Source organism: Tenrec ecaudatus, chromosome 10 (assembly GCF_050624435.1).
Source record: "Tenrec ecaudatus isolate mTenEca1 chromosome 10, mTenEca1.hap1, whole genome shotgun sequence".
NCBI lineage: Eukaryota > Metazoa > Chordata > Mammalia > Afrosoricida > Tenrecidae > Tenrec > Tenrec ecaudatus.
Window position 1 is genome coordinate 122,510,342 of NC_134539.1, and position 19,886 is coordinate 122,530,227.

At 38.6% G+C, this 19,886-nt stretch overlaps 2 protein-coding genes across 5 annotated transcripts in view; one reads left to right on the forward strand and one right to left on the reverse strand.

Moving 5' to 3' along the window:
- Nucleotides 1-639: 639 nt before the first annotated feature.
- Nucleotides 640-17,598, forward strand: RNFT1 (ring finger protein, transmembrane 1). 2 transcript variants are annotated; one of them, XM_075561497.1, is made up of 9 exons: nucleotides 640-1,253; nucleotides 3,275-3,735; nucleotides 3,913-3,989; nucleotides 6,428-6,528; nucleotides 8,353-8,506; nucleotides 9,081-9,239; nucleotides 9,924-9,989; nucleotides 12,827-12,928; nucleotides 13,565-16,308. In XM_075561497.1, exons 2-9 carry the CDS (start codon nucleotides 3,327-3,329, stop codon nucleotides 13,697-13,699), a joined length of 1,203 nt encoding a protein of 400 aa, XP_075417612.1. In that variant the 5' UTR covers nucleotides 640-1,253; nucleotides 3,275-3,326; the 3' UTR covers nucleotides 13,700-16,308. The 2 variants fall into 2 exon arrangements, with proteins under 2 accessions (XP_075417612.1, XP_075417613.1); XM_075561498.1 differs by lacking the exon at nucleotides 640-1,253 and having other exon boundaries at nucleotides 3,278-3,735; nucleotides 13,565-17,598.
- A 6-nt stretch (nucleotides 17,599-17,604) lies between these two features.
- RPS6KB1 (ribosomal protein S6 kinase B1) overlaps nucleotides 17,605-19,886 on the reverse strand; it is a 40,459-nt gene continuing 38,177 nt past the window's right edge. For all 3 annotated transcript variants that reach the window (XM_075561495.1, XM_075561494.1, XM_075561496.1), the window contains exon 15: nucleotides 17,605-19,244. In XM_075561495.1, the coding sequence (XP_075417610.1) occupies nucleotides 19,007-19,244 (238 nt within the window). In that variant the 3' untranslated portion in view covers nucleotides 17,605-19,006. The remainder of the gene's footprint in view (nucleotides 19,245-19,886) is intronic.

Sequence of the window (19,886 nt, forward strand, 5' to 3'; positions counted from 1 at the left end):
AATGATGGCAACATGTGTACAAATATACAATTGATGTATGGATTGTTCGAAGAGTTGTAAGAGCCCCCAATAAAGTGATCTTTTAATAAAAAAATAAATTAAAAAATAGTAAACTTTTTCACTAGCATTGAACTCGTGTCCATATATGTAATTTTAACTCTTAATGAGCAAAGAAACTCTTTATTATTCCATGTTATTGGCATGTTATTAGCATGGGATACTGACTTTCAAGAACTCTAAGCCTGTGAAGGGTTACTCATGACAATCTCTAAGTAAAAGGTAGAAACCAAAGGTTGAAAGAAGCTTGCAGTTCACAATGGAAAGACGGTTTGGAGGAAGGAAGCAAGGAGGAGACAAAGGAGACTTACTTTCTCTTTTAAACCCTAGTTAGGCCAGCGATCAGAAAGGGGCAGAGTTTTGTCTTAGCTTTCTTTTTTCCCCTCAATAAGCTTCTAATTCTGGAACAATTCTGATTGACAGCCTGATTGAGACCCAGAGTTCCCTGCGGCCCCTTCAGGGGAGAGCGGCAAAAATGTCGCGTCCACCCGACCCACCCCGACAGGCGACCCCGCCCCCTCGCGGCTCCCTTTGTTCCCGGCGGCTCGGGTTTGGGCCGAACGGGTGCACCGCGCAAGCTCAAAGCCCTGCGGACGGCGCGGTTCCGGTCAAACTTCACTGCCGGCCGCCACCGGGTCGGGTGCCCAACTCGAACACCCTCCACCCGGAAACCCCTCTCTTCAGAGGCGCCCAAGTCCTCGTCGGCGAGGCGCCTCCCGTGCCCGGCCCGGGGCGGCGAGAGCCCCGACCAGGGGCGCGGGCAGCCCCGCTCGGGAGGGGAGGCCCTCGGCCCGGACGCTGTGGGGCAGGCCGCGTGAGGAGCGGAGCCCTCAGTGGAGCGGAGCCAGCGGAGCTGCTTCGAGCCAGTCCTCCGAAATTAAGGCGCGCGACCAAACCCCGACACACGCGCAACCGCGGCGACGGCCGACTGCTTACGGCACACACCTACAGGCTGTTCTTAAATGCAGCCCACGCTCTGCCGCAGCCGCGCGCCCGGCCCACACTTCAGCTGGTCGGTCCGGCGGCGCGGCGCGCGTGAGCGGGGCGCGCGCACGTGAGGACGTCGGGGAGCGCGCGCGCCGCGCCGCCGGTTGTCGGGGTTGAGCTCGATGGCCCGGACGGAGGGGGCTCGGGCGGTGTCGCATCCTGCGCTGGCGGTCGCTGCCCAGGCTTCGGGGCGCTCTTCGTCATGAAAGGTCAGGTCGGGGAGACGCGGGAGGCGGCGGGGGCTGCGGCGGAGAGGTTCTGAGGGAGAACGGGGACCCCAGTGGCTCGGATCTGGGGGAACCCTGTCGTGGGGGATTCCGGAAGAGTTCTTCCGTACTGTTTTTTCCTCTGTTCTCACCTGTGCGCGGGGCGAAGTGGGCGGGGCATGCGTCTGCACTGCAGAGAAAGACGGCCCCCGTGCAACGTCAGTGTTCGGAGAGGGTCGGCGCCCTCCCAGGGCAGTAAAAGCCCAGCCGCAAAAATATCCGAACCCGGGCATAAAGAAGAGGGACACGGAGCGCGCACCCCCACCCATGTCCCCGGAGAAACGTGGAAGGGCGGCAGTCTGGGACTCCCTCCCTTCGGGGATCCTGCCCTCGCCGCGTCCCTGTCCGGGACACCGCCATCTCGCCCTGTTGGCATTTTTAGTAGGCTTGACTCTTTAAATTCCTTATTCAGAGCCATCTAGCACTTAACATGCTAGTGTAAAACACTAACACCCCCCGGATCCCAGCTTTAAAGGCATTGGAGTAACATTGGGGGCCAGGAGTTGGGAATACTCTTGGCCTCATTATTAATTACTAAAAGCTTCATTTAGCTTTAGGAAAGTTGTTTCAAGATAGAACTAAAATTGTAAGTCAGCTAAGTGAAATGTTTGCCTATTTTGATAATTTAAAGCATTAAAATAATGGTGTTTTCCCTTGCGAACATTTCCAATCATTAAAAAACTAATAAACTTTATGGAATTAGAGCCAAAACCTCAATTGGACAGAATAAAGGTCCTGAAGTATTCAACTACTGGTCCTTACAATTAACATCTGCTGGGCACTTGTGTTTTATGATCTTTTGCTGTTGTCATCTGTCACTCGAGAACTGGAAGAACCTGAAGCTTACTTTGCTCTTCGTGAATGTTCCCTAGGTTTGTGTAGGACAGCAGAGCGTGGCTTTGAAGGAGTCTAGTAAACAAGTAATGGATACCTGGAAAATAATTCATCTGCTCTAATTATCAGTTACCCCTTTAGTCAATAAGTATACCATCTGCCATAGAGTCAACTCTTGACTCATGGCAGTCCTATAGGACAGAGAAGAACTCCTCCTTTGGACTTCCAAAACTTAAATCTTTACTGGAGCAAACAGCCTCATCTCTCTCCCAAAGAGTAGCTGTTGGGTTTGAACCATCAACCTTATTTTTTAAAATCATTTTATTGGGGGCTCATAAAACTCTTATCACAATCCAGACATCCATCGTGTCAAGCACTTTTGTACATTTGTTGCCATCATCATTCTCAAAATATTTGCTACTTGAGCCCTTGGCATCAGCTCATTTTTCCCTTCCCTCCCCACTCCCACCTCATTCATGAACCCTGGATAATTTATAAATTATCATTTTGTCATCTTACCTGTCTGATGTCTCCCTTCACCCACTTTCCTGTTGTCCATCCCCCAAGGAGGAGGTTATATGTAGATCCTTATAATCTGTTCCCCATTTCTACCCCACTCTCCCGGTATCGCCACTCTCACCGCTGGTCCTGAAGGGATCATCTGTCCTGGATTCCCTGTTTCCAGTTCCTATCTGTACCAGTGTACATCCTCAGGTCTAGCCAGATTTGTAAGGTAGAATTGGTATGATAGTGGGGGGGTGGGGCTGGAAGCATTTAGGAACTAGAGGAAAGTTGTATGTTTCATTGTTGCTACACTTCACCCTGACTGGCTCATCTCCTCCCCATGACCTTTCTGTAAGATGTCCAGTTGCCTACAGATGGGTGTTGGGTCCCCAATCTGCACAACCCCCTCATTCACAATGATTTGATTTTTTGCTTTGATGCCTGATACCTGATCCCTTTGGCACCTCGTGATCACACAGGCTGGTGTGCTTCCATGTGGACCATCAACTTTATATGTAGTAGGTTGATGTGCAACCCATTGCATTACCAGGGTTGCTAAAGGACATCTGGTAATTTGTCTACATTGAACTGCTCACTTATAATACTTTATATTATTTGATTTTTAGGAAACAGATTCCTAAAAGAAAGAAATTTGGATCAGAGAATTGTTCAAGGACCATGCAAGCCAACTGTAGCCAACTGCATAGTCCTCCAGGGACTGCAGGCAACGAGGGTGTCTCAGCCTCCCAATGTGCTCACACAGCAAGAATGACTGGAGAAGGACCGTGCCTCCATACCGGAGATGTTCACATCCAGATAAACTCCATACCTAAAGAATATGCTGAAAATTCAAGCTCCAGGAACATAAGGCCAGGTGTCCACAGCTGTACCCATGGATGTGTGCATAGTCACTTACACAGTCACCCACACAATGAAGCAAGGCAACCAGAGGATACTGCTGCCACAGAGTCTGGGGAACATGGTAGCAACTCCTTCTCAGAGTTCCGTTATCTCTTCAGGTGGCTGCAAAAAAGTCTTCCATATATTTTGATTCTGAGTGTCAAACTTGTTATGCAACATATTACAGGTAGGGCATAAAGAATATTAAATGTTAAATTGTTCTATATTATCTCCCCTTTTCGTAATCTACTTTATGTATTTCATTTACTTATTTTCTGTTAGATTTGAAAATATGCTTTCTTTTTATCAGATTACATATTCTTTGACTTTTTTTTTCAATTAACTGAAACTTATTTTCTAACAGGAATTTCTCTTGGAATTGGGCTGATAACAACTTTTATGTATGCAAACAAAAGCATTGTAAATCAGGTTTTCCTAAGAGTAAGTATAATCAACCAAAAAATTTGTTAACTGTTTCTCATTGTGAATTACATACTCATTCTGGGGGGAAATTGAAAATAGGAGTTTGACAGATTTTTAAAAATTATCTATAATTGATCTGTCTTAACGTTAGATTGCTTCCCATAATATGTTTGGCTCCTGATCGCTAAAGGAAAACTTGAAAAGACTCAGAAGTGTAAAACACACTATTTATTCTGATTTGGCAAGGGTTTCATGTTTTATGAATCAGTTTGCGCACACTGAAAAACAAACCAAATCGACTGTCTTCAAGTGGATTCCAACTCAGCGACCCTGCAGCACAGAGTGGAACTGCTCCACAGGGTTTCTGAGGCGGTTGCCAACAGGTGCAGTGGAGCCAGTCAGTTCTGACTTAGGGTGATTGATCCTCTGTGCCGGAAGCTCTGGCATCTGTATCTCAAATACCAGCCACGTCATCCAAAGTGAGCAGTGGTCAGCAGAGCCTTCTAAGTCTAGGAACAGATTACTAAGAAGAAATAGGCTGTCCACGTTTGAGAAATTAACCTCGGAAAACCTTATGGGGAACATCCAAACAAATGTCTCTGAGGCTGTGAATCCTGACAAATGGCTACCTCCTCGCTCTGCTGTGAAGTGACTGGAGTGGTCGGTTCCTGCCTCCAAACTCTGCGTTAGCACCCTAACGCTTCACCCATGGTACCGCCACGGCTCCATCTAGCACACTAAGCATTCGAAAAGAGCCGTGATGGCACAGTGGTTTAAGCATAAAAAGTAGAAGGTAGCCGTCCCATGGGCTGCTTCCTTAAGGATTTTCAGCTTTGGAAACTGTCCCCAGTGGGGACGGTTCTACTTAGTCCTATGGGATCACAATGAGTAGGATCCACTTCATGGCACACAACAAAAAAATAGGGGCCCATATAAAAACCTCATTATTGTTTAATGAATGTCTACTTTGGTGACCCTATGTGTTAGAGTAGAACTCCTCCGTAGGGTTTTCTTGGGCTGTAATCTTTACAGAAACAAAAATGACAAGCTTTTCTTCCACAGAGCTGCCGAGTAACTTCAATCAATCAACCTTTCAGGCAGCTGAGCACCAGCCATTTGAGCTGCCCAGGGACCCCCCTATGAGTACAGTCAGCACAAAAAGCTGCTGCGCTGTGAAACAGAAAACACACTGCCATCTCGGCTATTCCACTCATAGCGGCCCTTAGGACATGGTAGAACTGCCCCACAAAGTTCCCAAGGCTGGGAAGTCTTTTCGTCTCCGCCCCGTCAGTGACTGATGGATAGCAACTGAGAGCTTAACCGCTGTCCTACTGGGCCCCTGTTGTACTACAAGATTTAAAGTGTATAAAATGTTAAAAAGAAAATAAAGCTTATAAAATATATCCATGAATAAGTGAATTTAGGACTATTTAGGTTTCTCTTAAAATTAAATCCAAGAATTTTTCCATGGCGTAAATTACAAAATAATTCTGTTCATTTAAATCTTTGGGAAAAATAGGATTAATTTATGAAAATTTAAAGGCATCTTTGAAAGGGTCATGCTTTTGTAAAGACTGGTATTCTTCTGGACTTTAGTTGTTAAAACTTGTCAGGCTACAAAAATTTAGTCTAAGGTTTAAAACTTGTAAAATTCTGTGTAAGTAGCAATTAAACCTTTTTTTACCTTAAAAGTGAGGGTAAACACACCTTAGCTCGATTTTTCTATTGCTTTGTGTTGGTTTTCCCAGCTGTGAAGCGCAGGAGTGAATGAGTGCATGATGATCATGATAATAATGGATACAAGTAGATAGAGGGAATACAGGGGTGTGTGTCGGGGGGCAGAGATGGGGAGGGAGAGGGGTTAGGGAGTAACTAATAGACAGGAGGAGGGAGCAGTGGGACAGATTGTGATTGCATGAGTATCTTAAAGGTGGTTTAACCAGGGGGAGGGGTGCTCTAAAATTGATATGGGGTGATTGTACAGTTCTCCATGATTGAACTACTGAATTATGATGTGTAAATTACTTGCTAATAAAATGGGGGGGGGGAACGGGTAAACAAATTATCTTACTAAATACTTACCTGAATAAAAAAAATTATACTTACTAAAAAAAGTATACTAATTGATTAAATTAATAGCATTTAACAAATACTGCTTTGAGTATGCATATAACACGGTATATAGGTCAAGGTTTTTTGCATTTGGGTAGGTCTTTTATATCAGTTAATAAGAGATAAGCTTTCTTTGCTCGTGTTTTTCATATGATGAAGAAATTTTCACTTAAAATATAAAACCATATGATATGTAACTTAGCACTTCTATATTTTAAGATTAATTCTATTATTTTAAAACATAAATGAATAAATTAGTCATAAAAGTTTAATGATTTTTAATGTTCTGGCATAATTCAGAGTAACAAATTATAATTTCCTCCTTCTCCCCACCTCCCCCCCAGGAAAGGTGCTCAAAGATTCGATGTGCTTGGTTATTGGTATTCTTAGCAGGATCGTCTCTTCTTTTGTATTACACCTTTCATTCTCAGTCACTTTATTACAGGTAATTCTAGTCTTAAGTATACAACACTTTTTAATGTAATTATATATTCCATAGCACCTTGTATATATCTTATCTTACACATAGTACTTGTCTCCCTGCAAGTTTGAGAGCTGCGTGTTGTAATTCAGATTTGTTCCCCAATGCCATGACAATCATCAGATACTTAAGTTTCTTTTTATTAGAATATAGCTGACTGATAAGACTGGCCAGGAAATATGTAAAGAGGGCCCAGAATTGGAGTTAGCCCAAATTAAAGATATGCCCCAGGAGGAACAGCAGAGACTAAAATGGACCAATCACCTGGTGGAGTTTGATCAAGTGCAGTGTAACCGAGAGGAAGTACAGAGTCAAATGAAGGTAGAACACGATAGTGAGACAGGAGGAAAGTAAAAGGAAATAGAGGAAAAGAACCAGGAGGCAAAAGGCATGTATATATGTAAATATATTAATATATAACACTAGGGATATAGATCTATATTTATAGGGTAAGTATTAAGGTAGCAGATGGACATTGGGTCTATTCAAGTCCTCCCTCAAAGCAAGAACACTTTGTTCTAATAACCTGGCATTCTGTGATGCTCACCTTCCCAGTACGATCACTGAAATCAAAATGGGTACATGAGCTAATGAATTTGGTAAAAAAGCTGATGGGGGCTGGCTATTACAAGATTTAGCATCTGGAGTCTTAAAGGCTTGAAGTTAAACAAGCAGCCATCTAGCAGGGAAGCAACAAAGCCCACATGGAAGAAGCACATCAGCCTGTGTGATCACGAGGTGTCGACAGAATCAGGTATCATGCATCAGAAGACCCAAAACAAAAAACATTTCAATGTGAACAAGGGAGGTTGGAATGGAGATCCAAAGCCCATCTGTAGACAATTGGACATCCCCTCACAAAAGGGTCACAAGAAAGGGAAGAGCCAGCCAGGGTACACAAACAAAACACACAACACTCCTCTAATTCTTTAACGCTTCCTCCTCCCCTCTCCCCCCACTATCATGACCCCAGTTACAAGTCTGGCTAGACCAGAGTATGTACACTGGCATATGTAAGAGCTCTCAACACACAGAATCCAGGACAGATAAACCCTTCAGGACCAATAATGAGTAGGGATACCAGGAGGGTAAGGAGAAGGTGAAGGGAGAAAGGGAGAATCGATCTCAATGACTGATGTACAACACTCACGCCCACCCCAGACAAACAAAAGAAAGGTGGGTGAAAGGAGACAGTGGATAGTGTAAAATATGAAAATTAAAATGTTATAAATTATCAAGGGTTGTGAGGGGGGAGGGGAAAACTGATACCAAGTAGAAAATGTTCTAGAAATTATGACAACATATGTACAAGTATGCTTGATATAATTGATGTGTGCTTATAAGAGCTGTAAGAGCCCCCAATAAAATTATTTTTTCAAAAGCCATCAGTGGCATACAAGAACTGGGAAGTATGTAGTGTCAGAAGTCTAGAAAATACATTAGGGGAAGATAGAAAAAACGAACCTTTGAATTTGGTAATGCCGAGTTGGCAGCCTTGACAAAAGCAATTCAATTGGGGTTGGTTGAGGTGACAATAGCAGAGACTCGTATGTTGTTCGTTTATAGGCTAGAAAAGCTATGAACAAACCACTTCATGTTACTTTTCTTTAGGAAAGATTTGAAATTCAGTGACTTAAAAAGTTAAAGAGTAACCTCATTCCATTTACTTGAACTGACTGCCTGACTTTTCAAATTGAAGTAAACTATGCAGTAGCAAATTAAAAATCCCTGTTCTTTCTTTACCTTTGTATGTTACTTTGGTAAATTTTGATGTTTTTCTCTTGGTAGCTTAATTTTTTTAAAACCTACTTTGGACCATTTGAGCTTCTGGGAAATACTTTGGATTGTTGGGATTACAGATTTCATTCTGAAATTCATTTTCATGGGTTTAAAATGCCTCCTTTTACTAGTGCCTTCTTTCATCATGTCTTTTAAATCCAAGGTAAGAAACTAACTTGTTTATTGGAATAATGTTACCCAAACTATTTGGTTTTGCTCTAAAATGATTTCTTTGATAATTTTTCAGTTGCTAAATAATCTTAATTATGTCAGACTAGTGACCATTTTCCAAAGACTTGAAACTAAATATTGACCTCTAAACAAGGAAGCTTGTAGAAAAATGTAAAGGATGGAATTTTCCCACAAACTTTTGAAGCTTCCCCTTATATGTGCTTCAAAATAACCTAAAAGCCAATCCTTATATCATGTAAAAAAATATTTGCTCTCCTCCAGTTAGTAATTAATATCTGCATATATTTATACATTGTCTTCACTTAATACAAATTTTAATACCAAGTTTTCTGATCAGCAAAATATACATGTTTTTATTTGTAAGATGCATAAAACGTTTTCAGTTTTTCTTTAGAAATTCTTCAATGGCTAACTCTCAGTACCTGTAATATGTAAGAACCAGGTTGAAGCTAATGATAGGATGTGTTCGGACCAATATGAGATATTTATGCTGTGTATGTAAGTAACTTGGGTAGCTTTCTCTCCCCCCCCCCCCTTTTTTTTAGGGATTTTGGTATATGCTTCTGGAAGAATTATGTCAGTATTACCGAACCTTTGTTCCCATACCAGTTTGGTTTCGATACCTTGTAAGCTATGGGGAGTTTAGTAATTTAACTAGACGGAGTCTTGGAATATTGCTGGCTTTGCTCTACCTCATTCTGAAAGTAGGTATCATTGAAAATCTCCTTGTCATTCATGTGATTATATTTTATATGGTACTTCATCCTTTCTTAGTTTTATAGCTTATTTCATATTCATATTAGTTAGAAGTAATGATAAGTTTTTGATCTATTTAAAATTTGAGAAATGGAAATATCTTCCTAGAGTTTCTGTTTTCAGTGCATGGAGGGAGCAAGCAAAGAACCTAAAGGGGAAAACAGGTAGAACTGAAAATACCCATTAGCAATAGCAACGTTAGTCATATACATTCATTCGCAAATGAACATAGTCTCTTGACTACCCTTTACTTGTCCCCTTCAACTTAATAATCACTTTGCAAGACTTTAAATATGTTAAGAACTTGTAAACCAGCTAAATTTGCTGTAATCTTCTCTTGATCTTTGTCATAATTGAGTTAAATTGATATGTATCTTAGTAAACTTTCTAACTCTAGCTATTCAAATGTAATTCAGCATGTTTGGCTTAAACCTTTATGCTGAGTGGAATACTTGGCATTATTAGGTGCCATCAAGTCAGCACCCACTCCTAGGGACCCCACTGAGAACTGATTAACTGTTGTGCTAATATAGTGAACACTGAAGTACAAGACTTTCTATTATGAGGTTTCAACTTTGAGCTTAGCAGAGAAGGGTCTTTAAATTAATAATCTCTTTTATTCCCTCTTTCAGCTTTTGGATTTTTTTAGGCACCTGAGAACTTTCAGACAGGTTTTACGAATATTTTTTACACGACCAGTAAGTATTTTTTAATGTTAAGGAAAAACACTTTTATTGTACTTGATCATAAACATTTTTTTAGTTTGACAATTTTAGAAGCATTTCAAAATTAGGTCATCTTTTGAGATTAGTATTTTCTAGTAGTTTGACATTTGGAACTATGATAATCACTGGAGAATTTTATTACCTGATAAGTTTCTTAAACTTCCTAGTGACTCAACTTAATGGTTTCAGTGCTTGGATATCTTAAATGTACTTCTTGCCCTTTTAATCACTTGGGGTTGTTTTTTTTCTCATCATTTTATTGGGGGCTTGTACACCTCTTATCACAATCCATACAGTGTCAAGCACACATTTGTACATATGTTGCCATGATCATTTTCAAAGTATTTTCTTTCTACATGAGCCCTTGGTATAAGCTCATCCCCCTCCCTCATGAACCTTTGATAATTTATAAATTTTCATGTCTTACACTGACTTATGTCTCCCTTCACCCACTTTTCTGTTGTCCACGCCCCCTGGGAGTGGGCTATGTGTCGATCATTCTGACTGGTACCTCCTTCCTCCCCCCATCTCCTCCGTTCCCTCCTGGTCACTTGATATTCCTCTTTTTTTGTGTGTCATCACTTAATATTGTTAAGGGTTTATAAACATTCACTTAAAAATTCTATCAACTTTTATTCATTTTTTTCTAATCACTAATACTGACCGTATGTATCTATGAACTCCTTTATTCAGCATTTATGAAAGTGATTTCACTTTTATGAAAGGCTTTCAAAAAGTTTGTGGGAAAAATTCTATTATCTTTCGATTCCATTTTCCCACAAACTTTTGAAGCCATTTCTGACATGCCCATTACCAAAAATGTTTCTTAACAGCTGTCATGCCGGAGGAAATTTCTCTACCAATTCTTAAATTTTGTATGTACAAACAAATTCACAGCATGGAATTTTAGTAATAAATTGAGATGCCCAAGACTGCTATAAACTTGATTATGATTGTTAATGTTACAAAAATTATAAGGTATCATAAAGCAATGTGATCTACCTATATCAGACCAGGCCCCAAATGTACCTAGTTACCCTAGGTATCACATCTTATGATTTGGCCCATAAACAATTAATTTGTCAGGGTTCAGGGGGACTGACAGATAAGAATGCCAACCAAATACTATAGTATTAAAATGTATTTAATGAGAGATTTTGTCTATAAAGTACAACTGGTCAGGGTACCCTTTCTCTAAGATAGTGTTAGCAATATAGAAACAAGTCTTGGTTACATCCCACACAGACCTTTTTCTTTACACAAGGTAAAAGGGAAAGTTCAATTCTGGTCGATTTAATTGGCAACCATTTCACTAGAATCCATCCAGTAAAGCTTGTACTGAATTATATTTGGATATTCTTTCTTTATGAAAGAAAATAGCAACAACAACCAAAAAAAACCCCAAAACAACAAAAAAGAAAGAAAATAGCAGTCATGCTTTCAATAAGACATAGGCACTCTAATGGCATACATTTCAGATTCTCCAAGATACGGGACATGTTCAGAAAGCATGTGGAAAATAAATGAAACAGTGATGGATTTTTTTCCACCAACTTGGGGAAGCTCCCTCATATACACAATCTCCTGGAGGTAGTTTCCAAAATGCCAGACAAGAATACTATTTTAAAGGCCTTCAAAGTAAAATAAGTATTGACAATGTATCCTGCACTCCGCTAAAGGACACTTAAGGGAGAGATAGATACCAAGATCTTCTATCAGTATCATGACTTGCTGCTGGATTTTTAATACTACCAAACTCAAAAATTCTTTTTTCATCCTTTTGTTAATCTAGACGTTTAGTTTAAGACATTTCGATTATGACATCAGGTATGTCCCAACAAGTCATGCTTTCCTCTCATTTCCGTGACTGAGCTGATCTGATTTGTAACATTCTAATTCTTCTAAATTTCCCTGAGAATTCTTCAATTTCACCTCTAGTTAATGAGTAAAGTTGTACCAAATTTGCTGAAAAAGTTAAAGATCTCAGATTTCAGAAACATTTAAGATTTTAGAGGAAAATTCAAAGAATTGCATTTATTGTTCAGTTACTTTTGACCATCCTGTCTCTCTCTACCCAAGTGATATTTGCATATTTAGTTCTTTGAATTTTTGTCATTCCTTTCTTAGTGATAAGAACCGACTTTTCTGCTAATTAAGGATAAGTAAAAATATTTTTAAACTCAGCAGGATATTGTTCAGTGGGCCCAAACTTTCTTCACAATAGAATTCACATGGCGAGTTTGTTAAACAACGGGTTTTCCTGGGTCCTGCTCTGGTGTATCTGGACGTACTGAATCAATCCCCAGTGGCTTTTAGATTACCTCTCCAGATAAGGAAGGGGTTGACCCCGTGGGGAACCTCTGCAAGATCTAACAGTAGGTTCAGTTTAGTAGTCCTGTCATATAGTACAGTGGAGCTTCCAAAATAGTTGTGGAAAAATACCATTTTCTTTCTGTTTCATATTTCCAGGAACTTCTCAAAGCGCCCCTCATACGCAAGTGTAAAACCTCAGTGCTATGGATTTGACTCATAGTAAGCCTTTAGTCTTTTAAGAGTTGTGTTGGATTTGAAACACTCATTTTGGAATTCACTAAATTTAACAATTTCCTAGGTCAAATTATGTCTTAATGATTTCACCCCTTGCAAGTCATCAAAACATGGATTTATGTAGTTCAGCCTCAAAATGTTTGTATCCTCTGAAAACACTTTCAAATGCCTGGTTCCAGGGAGATTTGAGAAGTAGAATATCTATATATGTGAGGAACATTAAAAACAAAATTATAAATGAACAAAACTTATTGTTTTCCTAGAGTTATGGTGTGGCTGCCAGCAAGAGACAGTGTTCAGATGTGGATGACATTTGCTCAGTCTGCCAGGCTGAGTTTCAGAAACCGGTTCTTCTCATTTGTCAGGTGATTATATTTCCAAGGAACCTAGATAAAGCATTTCTTCTCCATGACTCAAAAATCATGGTCATGTTAGTTATAAAGAAAAAACAAAACACAGTGTTTAGTGGAAGGTAGCATTCCAGAGTCATACAAGGGTAATTTCTTATTCATGATTGGGGGTTTGGTAAGATTGGGTAAACCTCGTGCCTTGTGCAGAGGGATGAATGAAGAGGGTAAAAAAATTCATCTGGTAAATTGAATACCAAAGTGATTAGAAGGCAGACTATTTTTTAATAAGTGGATGGTGGTCTTTTAGAATAAACCACTATTTGTTAATTGTATTTTATAAGGCTTTTTCTTTTTTTTTATTAAGGCTTTTTCTTATACTTTGCCAGTTATGTTACATTTTAAATGGACTGTTTTGGTGTTATCTATCGTAACTTTAAATATTATCATAGAGGTTAGCTTGTGTTTTATTTAAAATGGTTAAACAAACACTCCTGTAAATACGGTCAAAAGAACACTCAGTGGCTATACATGCTTTATGTGCTTTGTATCAATACTCCAGACTTCCTTTCAGCAATAGAATGTGATTATCTGTAGTGTGATGAATTTTAAATGTTTACCAAGTGTAAAATCTAGTACTCAATTCCCTTGCAGCATATATTTTGTGAAGAATGCATTACCTTATGGTTTAACAGAGAAAAAACATGTCCATTGTGCAGAACTGTAATTTCCGACCATATCAACAAATGGAAAGATGGAGCTACTTCTTCACACCTTCAAATATATTAAGTCTTATAAACTATCAAGGCCACAAAATAGTTTCATCTGGATACAGTACCTATTGGTAAAGGCATGAGAATGGGTTTTCACTACTAAAAGAAAATATTTCCAAATGTTTTTGGACTGTATGATTCAAATGCATAGTATATTTTAGCAGAATAAGTGAATGCACCTTGTGCTCTTAAAAACATACAAGTAACATTCAATCTAACATGTATTGAGACATTTAGTTTATTGTGTCTAGCATTTCTTTTAGCCTAATTATCGGACAAGTGATTGCAGTGTTAAAATGTAAATATACTTTCTCATTAATTTAATCAAAACAGCAATAGACTAACTAGAATTTTGGTTTAGATGAACTCAGGTATTCTTTCCTGACATTATTTTCAAAATAATGACTATTTTTTCATACTATTTTTTAGATGAACCTTACCTGAAACTAGAATTTTCTTTAACATTGACTTTTATAATTCTCATTCTCAAAACTGCTTAAGATTTTCATAAAATTGTTCATTTAAATGGAAGTTCTAAGGGCTGTATTTTACCGGTAACAATCAGATTTTCTAAATGAAGATTGATTTACTGAGGATGATATATTTTTTAATAGTGTATTTTCTCTATTGTATAAGCAATCAGTGACAATAAAAGATTTAAATGTATACATGCAATCTGTTCTTAGCTGTAACATTCATATTATTTATTTACAGCTGTGGGCGACAGGGTCACTGAGACAAAATCAACTCGATGGCAGTGGTTTGGTTTTTACCCATATTCTCAATGGAGCCCTGGTGGCACAGTAGTAAAGCACTTGGCTTGCTAGCTTCAAGTTCAGCAGTTCAAAGCCACCCCATATTCATGGGAGAAAGATGTGGCCGTCTGCTTCCATAAAAATTTAGTTTTGTAAACTCTATGGGGCAGTTCTGAGTTGTAATGAATCAGAATTGACATAAAAGCAACAGGCTTGGTGTTTATTTTTAGAATTACTGTATTAAACACTAAAAAAGAGGTTCTGCTTTCTTCTGTAGCACTGGTTTGCCTCCCACACCTAGTTTCTTAATACACTTGAGGCTGACTGTGGACAGTTTTTTTTTTTCTTCTTAAACAATGTTCATACAGGAACTGTAAAAGGGAAACTATAAAGCTGTGCAGTCCACTGGCAACTTCTACCTTTGTATTTCTTCCCTTCAAACAAAAGGAATTACAGACTTAAAAATTTTCATGAATTCATGTGCCCTCTCAAAGACAGTTTATCAGCACGAAGAAAATACTACTATATTTTATAAAAAGGTAAAGTCTAGGGGAACTTCTGTATAGAAATAACTTTTGGAAGGGTGATGCTTAGCAGATGTTAATGTTACATAGATTATGCAGAACATCTTTCTTATTCTAGAATTGAAATATAGTTAAAACCTATTTGTGTACTACATTTTTGGCCACATAAAAATCCAATAATATAGTTGAAAATGTTGATTGCCATTAGAAAGTCATCTTAGTACTTTTATGTGAAATTATATAAAATTTTCATATGACTGTTAGAGCAACAATTTCAAGTCTACCTTAGCACAACTTGGAAATCATTATCCAAATTCAATATATAAAATCAATACTACGCTCTTTACTACTGTCTTTTTTCACATTTTTTAGTAACATTGGATATGAGAACTTAGCTGCATTTGGTATATTTTTTAAAAAGTTACTTACATGCACATGATGTGTATATTGTTATTTCTTCCTATCTTGGGATAATTAAAAAAATCACTATTTTATGTTCATTCAAATTTGTATTTAATTTCTATTTACATTCATTCAATCCAAAATCAAATAATACATTAAACTAAATACAAGATGAAAAGCAGAAAAAGCATTACCCTCATAGCACTCCTGATAAGGCAGCTGAAGAATTTATTTACTCTGATGCAAAGCCAACTTGAAATAGAAAAAAATTAAGTTATAAAGAGCAAACACAAACATAGACAAACCCATCTTTCAGATGGCACTCCAGATAATCTACTGAAATAATACTTGTGCTACAGTGTTAAGGTAGTAATCACACAAGAAAAGTACTGTATGAATCAGTAACAGATGTCATATCATATGTGATCGTATGTATTTTTGTGATTGGTTTGTCCAGCTTGTTCATGTCTACTACTACTATGGAGAAAGGTAGACATTTGGACATTGAGAATCAGTTTCAAAATCTATTCATAAATTCAACATTTCTCAAGGGAATAATCTTAGAGCTAGCCCTTAGAAAGCTAGGAACCATGACTAATTGAATATCCAAAATAGGTCCTATGTTAAATATAAAATCCAAGGCTCAGTATATAATACTACATAAGATGCATTCTTGTTTATAATCATTTATCAGCTATAGTAAAGAATGTTGAATTTATGGAATATCATACATGCATCAGGCCCCCTCCCCCAAATTATCTTCTCTCTCAAAAATAGTACGGGAAAATCCTTGGAGGACTCAAACTAGTTAAGACCACAAAGGGGAAAAATAATTTCTAAAAATCTGATTCAAGTTCAAGAATTAATACTTTACATTGTTAATCACAGCTGGTTTATAAATCCCAGTTTAATTATTCTGTAACGCTTATAAATCTTATAAAATGAAATTAGTAAACTTCATTCTCAGTGGTTATATTTTAATTAAAAAACAGCATGTATAAAATAAAAAAATATCCTGTAATAGTTGATTTTAAAGAAAATAAGTGATGAAAGAAAAGCACTTAAGCTCTTTTATACACTTACCTGGAATACTCATAATGAACCCTCCTAGACTAGTTCTATTGACATCATATATTTAAACTATGCGTGAATTTTTACAAATAAATATAGTTAGCCATATTGCATAGGTGTGTGCTTTCTGTCTGACATCAGTGTGGCACTCGACATTTTCACAGTCATAGTAGGGATGTCCATTTATGGAACAGTTTCTCAATAAACTTGCCACAAGATGGAAAATTAATTCCACTTCATGAATGTGCAGTTAGGAAAACTACTTGCATGGATGCTTTCTATGCAGAAAAGTTGCAGTGTGTTTGCCAATCTTGCTGGCAGCACTAATTACGAAAACAGTTTTAACTATAGGGTAGTTATAGCCGACCATTCACAGTGCAAATGTTTTATGTAATAAGACGGGGAATATTTTGGTGTCAAAGCATCACTGGAATTTGTTCAGGCAGTCATCACTACAGTGAGTAAACACATTTCAAGACAATTGTTAGACACCACAAGCCATTTACAGTCTGAAATATCTGTACAAACCACCATGACGTTTTAGGTTCTGTTTTTCAGACATCACAAACTGTCGGAGAACAATGATTTTACACTTACGGTACAATTTCTGCCCTTCATCATCACCGTAGCTCCTGATTTACTAGCTACAGTTAGGAGGCTCGCAGTAGGTTGCGGCAAAAAGAGGAGGCTTGAGAGGGTGGTTTAAAAGAAAAATATTTTTTCTGTCTAAAGCTGAACTGTTACCAATTCTTTTATTGCCATAATTGAAAATGTATTTTCAATCCTTTTCCATGGGTCTGTTTTTGTTTACTGTTGACAGGATTTAATCCCATCTCACTTGAAATGTAATTTAAACAAAGCCTTGCTCTTTTCTGACTGAATTCAACATGCATAAAGAATTTTATGGCTTGGATCCTATGGCTCAAAAAGGTTTGGAGAACATAGCAAGCAGCATCTATTTTAAAAAAATCCAGGGCTGCAAAAGATTACAAACCAACTTTGCACACTTGGACTGAAGACAGTATAAAAGACAAACGAAACAAAGTGGTCAGACTCAGCTGCATGGCCATCTATTGTGCCAGTGTACACTGAATACTTTTTCATACAGCTCTGCAGATATTAAACCCTTCCACCAGCTAGTCATGGAAATGCTCTCTTTAAGGCAGGAAGTATTTAAGAAAGGTAAAATTACCTTCATTTTTATTCTTTCAACCTGTAAATCACTTATGTAACTTGTGTTACAATTTCAAAAACATTGTGTCCTGTTAACATGGTTCTTAAATTAAGTCGCTAAGTTATCTCATTCACTGTGGAAGACATTCATCAAAAGGCCATCAAATATTGTTACAATCAAAAAACAGCCCAACTATAGGAGAAAAAAACCCCTTTTTCCTTTTTAAAAAACTGTTGAGGAAAAAATATACAGAAAGTAAACAGTAAAAAAAAAGTAAAACATAAAACCTTACTAATTTGTTATAAAACAGACAGAGTGTGGACCGTGGCAACGCCCTCTGCCCATGGATCTCTGTCCTCCCTCACTTTGCCGCCCGCGGGTGCATTTCCCCTGACTCGCTTCAGTCCTCCTTCAGTCACGGGCAGAATATATTTGGTCATGAACCAAATACTGGTCTAAGAACCGGTGGTGACGTTATTCCCAGGCAATGCAGGCCTAGGACAAGAATGGTAAGTAGGACATAAAACTTATGCCCGTTCCAAGGCTTCCAGTTCAGCTTAGCACATAGCAGGTACTGCAGGTAGAAATGATTAAATAAGTTCATCTCCCACAAGGCCCCCCCCACACACACACGTACCCAAGTATTACAGATAGGTATTGCAGCTGGGTTACTGAAAATAGACCCCAATTCTATCCCAATCCCTCAAACGAGCCACAGCTGTGGTTAACAATGATTCATTTGCATTTTATTATATCACCAAGAGAAGAAACAGAAGTTGTCTGGTTTTCTTCACACCAACCAATAATTTCGCATTTTAAAGTTTGGGATGTATTCCATAATGAGCTGAATCAAAAATCTATTTGAAAAATATATATTTATATAAAAAAAATTCAGGTTGTTTGCACGTAAAACATCAATTGATAGGTTTCCTCTGTCTTTGATTCCATGTTGCTGGAAAAAGTTTAACCAAGCTTGCATGCTAATTTGTCCTTAGTTGCAAGTATTATAGGCAACTTCATACTTTGCCTAATAAAAAGATAACCTTCTTGGACACAATCAGAATGCAACTGATTCAGAAGCAACATCCTACCCCAATACTGTCCGTTTTGAGCCATCAGCGTGAAAATCCTGGATAAGGTTGAGAAGATGTTGCTAGGAATCGATTAACTGATGTGCCTAAGAATTCCACAATACTATTTTGCTTAAGTATTTTTTGCACCATTGATTGATTTTTAAAAATCCATGTTTACTTTTCCTTCTGTTCAAAGTGTTCTGTATAAAGACATCGACTCAAGACTGTCATTTTGAGTCTTCTTGTTTCACCTTGTAGGATGCTCACAAATCCCACCTTTTTTTTTTTTCTTTTTGCCTTAAATTCATTAGAAGCATTGCTTTGTCATAGATTCATACGCAGGTGCTCTGGCCGTTTGGAGATCATAGGAAAAGCTTGTTTTTTGTATGGCCCGGAGTGTGGCTGTCGTATTGGAAGTGGCGCTGATGCTTCTCCACTCATGGTCACGTCCATCTGTTCTATTCCACTTGTTTCCATTGGGTATTCCACGGGTGTCTGAGGATTTGCAGTGCTGGCTGCTGCACCTCTTCCCCAGAAATCCCCAGGAGAAAATTTGACCGGGCTTTAAGACAAAGAAGAACTATCACTCATTTATCACAGAGATCATCTCAAGAAAGAATCATTTAGTTTCATTTTTGTGTAGGTTAACAAAAGGCAAAAGTTGAGCCATCTCTCTTCTAGACTAACTGCTAGCATTCCTTAACTGGTCTCTTAACAATCAAGTAGCTTTACACCCTGCTTGCAAGTGTCCTCCTGCATTTATGCTCCACCCTGTGTCATTCTTCGCCTCACTCACTTCAGAAACAGTGACCAACTTTTTCTTTCCAAAAGGCAATTTTTTCCGCCTCCCTCGGGTTTTTGCAATTGCTAGTCTTCTGTCTATAGTACGATTTCTCCTGTTTTTTGTGTGCAGCTAGCTCTTTGTCTCCAGTCCTGTCACTTCATCAAGTAGGCCTTCTCCACCACTGCACTTGATTTTCTTTGCAAGAGCATAGTTTGTCTATGTGTGTGAACACGCTTGCTTTTAGTTTTGTGTGACTTTCTTCCTCTAAACGGCGTGCTTCATCAGAATGGGGACAAGGCCTGTGCTAACCACGGGTGTGCAAAGCACACTTGCCAGGGCGGTGGTGAAGCTCCACTGTGTGGCACTGTCTAGACTGGTCAGAGACCAGCCACTTGCAGTACAAAAAGGCAGTGCTAAGCT

What these genes read in the sequence shown, in the direction of transcription:
- RNFT1 (XM_075561497.1), top strand. Translation starts at nt 3,327, where the DNA reads ATGCAAGCCAACTGTAGCCAACTGCATAGTCCTCCAGGGACTGCAGGC. An exon ending in TGTTATGCAACATATTACAG is followed by an intron (nt 3,736 to 3,912) that starts GTAGGGCATAAA and finishes ATTTTCTAACAG; the next exon opens with GAATTTCTCTTGGAATTGGG. An exon ending in GAATATTTTTTACACGACCA is followed by an intron (nt 9,990 to 12,826) that starts GTAAGTATTTTT and finishes TTGTTTTCCTAG; the next exon opens with AGTTATGGTGTGGCTGCCAG.